At 36.9% G+C, this 7,500-nt stretch overlaps 1 protein-coding gene across 2 annotated transcripts in view; it reads right to left on the bottom strand.

Annotated features, from left to right (window-relative positions):
- Positions 1–2,624: 2,624 nt before the first annotated feature.
- The window catches only part of LOC122255464 (kynurenine/alpha-aminoadipate aminotransferase, mitochondrial), an 11,092-nt gene continuing 6,216 nt past the window's right edge, over positions 2,625–7,500 (bottom strand). For both annotated transcript variants that reach the window (XM_043019526.2, XM_043019525.2), the window contains exons 5-11: positions 5,012–5,143; positions 4,767–4,910; positions 4,417–4,596; positions 4,159–4,285; positions 4,010–4,059; positions 3,555–3,713; positions 2,625–2,791 (exon numbers count right to left, since the gene is read on the bottom strand). In XM_043019526.2, the coding sequence (XP_042875460.2) occupies positions 2,714–2,791; positions 3,555–3,713; positions 4,010–4,059; positions 4,159–4,285; positions 4,417–4,596; positions 4,767–4,910; positions 5,012–5,143 (870 nt within the window). In that variant the 3' untranslated portion in view covers positions 2,625–2,713. The remainder of the gene's footprint in view (positions 2,792–3,554; positions 3,714–4,009; positions 4,060–4,158; positions 4,286–4,416; positions 4,597–4,766; positions 4,911–5,011; positions 5,144–7,500) is intronic.

Below are 7,500 nucleotides of genomic sequence, written 5' to 3'. Positions count from 1 at the left end.
TTATGGCATTAGGTTATCGACTGGAATCCGTCATTACAGCCGACTTCTGATACAACCACCATGGTCTATGCGTCAATCGAGGTAATGGAGTCCGTTTTGAACTCTGAAACCACTGATAGGAGTACCTATCCAATGCTAGCCATTCTTTACATCGATATTCTATCCCATACGACTTTTATTTTCGGAGTTAATGCGATTCTCGCCTTTTAGTTTTTACTGCAGCCTGCAGTCAGTCACACTGAAACCCGCATGCTTCGACCTTTAGCCTTGATCTGGAACTCTAGATAACATTTAGTCAGGCGTCTGAGCCCTTCGGTTAACTTCAGGTCTTAACCTTTTTTGTGGGTTATACTACCATTAGGAGGCAACGAGCCTGCCGCTCTCTACATAGTACCCTCCCCTGCAAGTGTGCAAGGCGACCACCCACATGCGCTTATGCCTAAGGTCTCTGTTGAACTCTACATATACCGCCGCCAATGACCACCCACCATGGTATCGTGGCCTGTACACACTCGCGGTTCAGGTCCTTATTGTCACTCGCTCCCAGATCGGAGTAACCTATACCCAGCCTCCCCACTTACAAGGCATTTCACCACCATGGGAACCTGTCTTACAGCCCTTTATGATCAGCGCAGTAACACATGGTGATCCACGCATGTCACGGAAATCTTATTTACTTTCTTAACCACCTCCAACCAGGCCAGAGGCTTCCTCCGAGGAATGCCCTCCGGAGCACTAAGTGTAGCCCTACTTTCCGATGAGGAACCCATTCTGAAGGCACGGCTGACGCTTTTCCAGGCACGCTCTAGTGCACCACTGACCAAGAGTTGTGTTAAAACCCCCCACCCCCCCCCCCCCCCCCCCCCCCCCCCCCCCCCCCCCAACTTCCCACCCCCCCCCCCACCCATCCCTGAACGTAATAGTACCTTCTCTTGTAAACATTACCTTAAATGACCGTGCACAGTCAGAATTATACCCAGTTCCACATCCTTTGAGCGTTCTCAAATTTGTCACGGTCTGTGTCTAACTTCGTTCGGGGATTACTTACAATCGCACGTTCAGCTAGCCTTGAAACAAACCTCCTTTCGTGGAAGCCTCGGCTTCAGCAATTGTTATTACTATCATTATTATTATTATCATCATCATCATCATCATCATTCATTCCTATTCATCATTATTCTTAATTTATTTATTATTTATAAAGACAACCATTTCTATTATTAACAGTATTATTTTATTATCATTATTATTACTTCGTTATTACGGCATTATTATTATTCTCCTTAATCATAATTATTATCTACATGCGATTAGTCATACATTAAAATTGATTCAGCTATTGTTACTATGATTATTATTATAATTCATTTTATCTTTATTAACATTATTATTCATTACTTATTCATACTTATTATCATTCATTTTAATTATGCAATTATTATTATCAATTATTCATTATTCTCATTGCATGTATCACTCCATTATCATAATCATTATTCCTATTACAGTCAGCATTATCCAGACGCAAGAAACAAACATGACTCAGTAAGAACAGAAAATTGGAGCAATAACAGTATCCCACATCAGTCTCTTCACCCCCCCTCCCACACTAAACCCCCCCCCCCCGCCCCCTCCCCCCCCCTATTTACCGGAAAGAATAGGCTCAAAACATTGAGATAGAGGAAGGCTAATATAAGCATGCTGCGAAGATAATTTAATCAACTGGTGCTCCAGTGTTACTAATGTTTGCTGTGTACCTACAGCGCAATGCAACAATCACTTCCTAGAACGATTAAATAAATGGCTGTCCTTCAGCCCAACCTATATCTGGTATATTTCCTTTCTATCGCATTATCCGGATTATATAACTCTGATATCGTTTTCTTCACACGGTGATGGTAACTGCATGACGCGACACTCTTATTTTCTTAATTTTAGCTTCTTCATTCGCCCCGTTTCCAACTCTGAGTTATTGTTTACGCAGCCGCTAGCCTCATACCGCTCAAGTCTCCCTTCGTGAATCTTTTCTTTCCCCATTATCTCATAGATTGTATCTTATATTAGCCATCCCCTGTACACCGGGAAAAGGGAATAATACAGCCTATCACCGAAGTCATCGTATCGAAAGAAACTATAAGATGTTTTTTTTTTCTTTTTTTTAATAAGCCAATTTTTACATCTAATTGAATGTATATAAACCAGACGAACGGTGGTCCTAGTTCTGTACGAGGGATGATACGACGTGTCTCTTTTCCGATCGTCGCCATGGGTCTTTCAATTGACATTTCATTAGAGCATTCTCACTGTTGTGTCTACCGTTTTATGGTTATTTTGTATAAATAAGAAAACACTACTTCAATACGCGCCCCGTAATAAACTCTATCCCTCTTTGCCATAAAGTCCTTTGTATCCCCCCTCCCCCTTCCCCCCATCCCAAATGGGCCAAGGACCGACCCGTGACGTCACCACGGTACGCGCGTCCAAGTTTAGACCGAATTTTACATTTCGAAAGACGACTTTCAGTCATTAGCAGGACTGAGAATATAATACATTTACTGAGTGACAACTATAATTCCTCGAGCTTCTTCTTCGGGAAATAAAACACAGGGAAATAAAACACACTATGGGTCTTTTGTGCATGGTGCTTTATGCCTGCAGACATATCAAGGAGAATGAGAAAATTATTAAGGGCAATGTTCTCTTTTTTAGTTTGCTAACAATCTTTTGTTGTTTGTTTATCGTTTTGTAATTGTATTTCTTCTCTTATCACCTCCGCAAGTATTTTGAAAGCCTGTAATGAAAAGACGAAAATGGAAGTATTAAATGTTAGTATTAATCATGAATACAATCAATATAAGTAAATGTGTGTTTGTATATATATATATATATATATATATATATATATATATATATATATATATATATATATATGTATGTATGTATATATATATATATATATATATATATATATATATATATATATATATATATATATATATATATATGTATATGTGTATGTGTGTATGTGTGTGTGTGTGTGTGTGTGTGTGTGTGTGTATACATATATATGTATATAAATATATGTATATGATTATATTTATATATATCTATATAGGGTATATATATATATATATATACATATATATATATATATATTATACACACACACACACACACACACACACACACACACACACACACACCACACACATATATATAATATATTATATATGTATGTATATAAACATATATATATATATATGTGTGTGTGTGTGTGTGTGTGTGTGTGTAGGTGGGTGGGTGGGTGTGTATGTGTGTATGTGTGTGTATATGTATGTGTGTATGTGTGTGTATTATGTATATATATATCAGGTTTATTTCACTCAATAAAAAACAATGGTAATGGTGAATTCCTAATTCTTTAGTTGTTGCCAGACTTATAAGTACTTAAGAGTATTGTTTTCTCCAGGATAAATGTACATCATGAATAATTTTCGGTGCAAAATGAATAGGTTATATAAAAGACACGCCAAGCTCGTTCGCAAGGGACATACTTTCTCCATCTGCTCAGGTGTGAGGGTCGAGTAAGAAGCCCGCATGTACTGGCAAGGAAGCTCGGGTCTGGTGGTGAAGCCGTTTCCAGGAACCAGCAGGATGTTCTTGGCCACTCCACGCTCGAACAACATTGCCTGAACATCCTTTATCTTGGGAGCCTACGGAAGTGTACACTGATAAACATCTTTGAACTTATTGACACTGTCTCTCTCTCTCTTTGTCTGTTCATCTATTTTTTCCATCTATCGATCTCATTCACATTCATTCTTTTCTTTCTTCCGATCTTTGTACTTTCTTTCTCTCTCGAAGAAGAAGAAGAAATGATGAATTTGAAAGTTGTCAAATTATGATTCACCGAATATGATATTTTCTTTAAAATGCTGCAAAATTCCTTTGGAAATGAAAGGGGATTTGTCTATTTTTGAAGAAAAAAAAAGTTTATCATCGTGTTTACCTTGAGCCACAAGAACATTCCACCTCTGGGCTCATGCCACTCGCACAAACCTGAATGAAAAATACAATCAATTGTTTTATCCTGGAAAAAAAAGTATGATTTGAATTATATGTATACATAGTGATTAAGAAAATATATATTCGACTTACCAGTGAGATGCTTTTCTGCCGCCGATAGCGCAATGTCCCTCCTCCTGCGGTACATGTCACGCACTTCCTTGACGTGCTGTAGGAACCCTTCCATGCCCCACTTGTGGAAGAGCTCGTTCACTAAAACCTATTCAGGAAGAAGCCATTGCAAATCAACAAATTTCCTGAATATATCATCAATGACATGTTCTATAGCACTTCCATGGCCGTATGTTGTTTATCTTACTAATCCTAATACATAAATCATAGACAAAGTACCTGGGACAAACTAGATCCGCCCATCACCGTGGCCATTATATGCTGACTGATCTTCTCGACGAGAACCTTGGGTCCCGTGACGTAGCCCACGCGCAGTCCGGCGCTGACCGTCTTGGAGAACGAGTCGAACCTCAGCACGCGGCCCTCCGTGTCCAGACTCAGGAAGCTCGGCGGCAAGTCCTTCGTCGGCAGACCAGAGGATCAAAAGAAACGAAGGAACACGTTCGGAAGATGAAACGATGAAAGATCCATATCGTTTCTGGAGTCTTGTTCATATTGATTTTGTACATCATTTTTCCAGCGCTTCAATACATTCTGTTGGTAGAGCAAGTGCATATGTTGCTACTCACCTCCTGGAACTGAAGGAAATAGTAGGGGTCGTCCTCGAGGATGAGGAAGTCATACTCGCAAGCGATGGCGTAAATCTCTCGACGTCGTTTCTCGCTCATATTTGTCCCCGAGGGATTACTGCCGCTCGGGTTCGTGTACATGAACTGTAAGGTTTGATAATTCATGAACTACAAGGTTTGTGTTCAAAGACAATAAGTTTCTCAATTAGAAACCTTAAAAAAGAAAAAAAAAATCGTTGAATTACCTTGAGTCGCTTTTCTGAATGTGTCTCTCCGACTTCCTCCTTCCATTGCTCCAAGGTTGACCTCAGCAAGTCAGCCCTCATGCCCTCCTCATCCTCCTCAACACTGAGGTAATGAGGGTTCAGAGCTGTTAGCTGGAAGGGAAGACTGATTAAAAGAGGAAGTCTTCACTTTTTGGCTTTTGTGTTGCGAAAATGGCATTTATGTAGATTGATCACAAAATGCACTATGTCATACAAACGCATATCTGCAAACACACACACCAATGATTTAAATAAAAGACGATCGTATGTCTTGATATTTCAACTCGATGTGTGTGTGTGGGTCTGAGTACATATACATATATATATATATATATATATATATATATATATATATATTATATATATAGATATACATACATGTGTATATGTATAAATATAAATAAATATATATATACATAGTATGTATATACATTCATATGTATATATATATATATATATATATATATATATACATATACATATATATATATACATAAATATATATATATATATATATATATATATATATATATATATATATATATTGTGTGTGTGTTGTGTGTGTGTGTGCGTGTGGTGTGTGTACATATAATATGTGAGTGTGTGTGTGTGTGTGTGTGTGGGTGTGTGTGTACTATATATATATTATATATATATATATATATATATATATATATATATATATATATATATATATATATATATATATTTATAGATATGTATATATATACATATGAATGTATATACATACTGTGTATATATATATTTATACATTTATATAAATATATATATATACATATATATATATATATATATATATATATATATATATATATATATATATATATTTATATATATGCAGTAAAGAAACACAATGAAGAGGTGACATATAATGAAGATGAAATCATCAAAGTAGTAGAAGGCTTCTATTGCGACTTGTACCCCTCAAACGATCAACCACGAATGGAGGCAAACACATCAATTGGAGACGTTCCATTGGAGGAAGTAAAAAAGGCATTAAAAGGCATGAAGAGAGGAAAAACACCAAGAGAAGATGGCATTAGTATAAATCTTATTCAAAAAGCAGTAGAGATTGCGGCAGTAAAACGTCAATCTTTTTAACAAATGTCTAAGCGTCGGTAAAACTCCGAAATCCTGGAAAAACGCAATAATATTTCTAATACACAAAAAGGGGGGCACAAAAGACTTAAAGAATTACCTATTTATAAGCCTCCTTTCAGCAATCTATAAACTCTTCACAAAAATCACCACAGCCTGCATCACCGATACATTAGATTCAAAACAACCCAGGGAACAGACAGGCTTCTGTAACGGATTCTCAACTACAAACCATATCCACACACTAACACAAATAAGAGAAAAAAATAAACGAATATAGGAAGCCTCTGTGTATGGCATTCGTGGATTACGAAAATGCATTCGACTCGGTACAGATAGCAGCAGTACTAGATGCAATTCGTAAATAAGGAGTAGAGGAAATATATTGTAGATTATCAGAGAATATATATAAAGATGGTACAGCGACCATCAAAATCCACACAGAAACCAAAGGAAATATTCAAAAAGTTAGATTGGAAGGAGATAGGGATTAAAATAGGGATGAACACTTAAGCAGTCTAAGATTTGCAGATGACATTGTTCTTTTTAGCGAGTCAGCAAATGAATTCCAACAATACCTAAGCGATTTGAGTAGGGAAAGTCTGAAGATTAGCCTTAAAATGAACATGAAAAAGACTAAAGTCATGTTCACAGTCGAACCCCAGTTAAGCAAATACAAGTACAGAGCGAAGTACTAGAAGCAGTAAACGAGTATGTATACCTAGGGCAATTCATACAATCGAATACATCCAGGGAAGCCGAGATTAAACGACGAAATAGTCTAGGTTGGAGTGCTTCGGTATACAAAATAATATATTACGAGGTCGTCTGCCACTATGTTTAAAAAGAAAGGTTTTTAACCAATGTGTCCTCCCCGTCATAACAAATGGATCAGAAACATGGAATACGACCAAAGTACTTGAGAGGAAATTAGTAAGTGCTCAAAGAGGAATGGAAAGGTTCATACTAGGAGTTAGCTTAAGAGACAGAAAAAAGAGCTATCTGGATCAGACAACAAACAAAAATAGAGGATATACTTAGGAGCATTAAAAAGAAAGAGTGGCAGTAAGTAGGATATGGATATAAATATATATATATAATATATATATATATATATATATATATATATATATATATATATACATATATATACATATTGGAGACAGGAGAACAGGTGGACAAAGAAAACAACAGAATGGAAAATAGACCACAAAAAGAGACCAAGGGCAAGACCAGTGACAAGAAGGCGTGATGAAACAGTGAATTTTGCAGGAGTAAACTGGAATCAAAGGATACAAGACCGGAACATCTGGAAAAGATTGAGTATCATTCCTGCAGCGGAATGATAC

This window comes from Penaeus japonicus, unplaced genomic scaffold (genome assembly GCF_977035675.1).
Source record: "Penaeus japonicus unplaced genomic scaffold, GWHDUDI00000001_assembly GWHDUDI00000005, whole genome shotgun sequence".
NCBI classification, from domain to species: domain Eukaryota; kingdom Metazoa; phylum Arthropoda; class Malacostraca; order Decapoda; family Penaeidae; genus Penaeus; species Penaeus japonicus.
The sequence above is the reverse complement of the archived record's forward strand: the minus strand, read 5'-3'. Positions and strand labels throughout refer to the sequence as shown.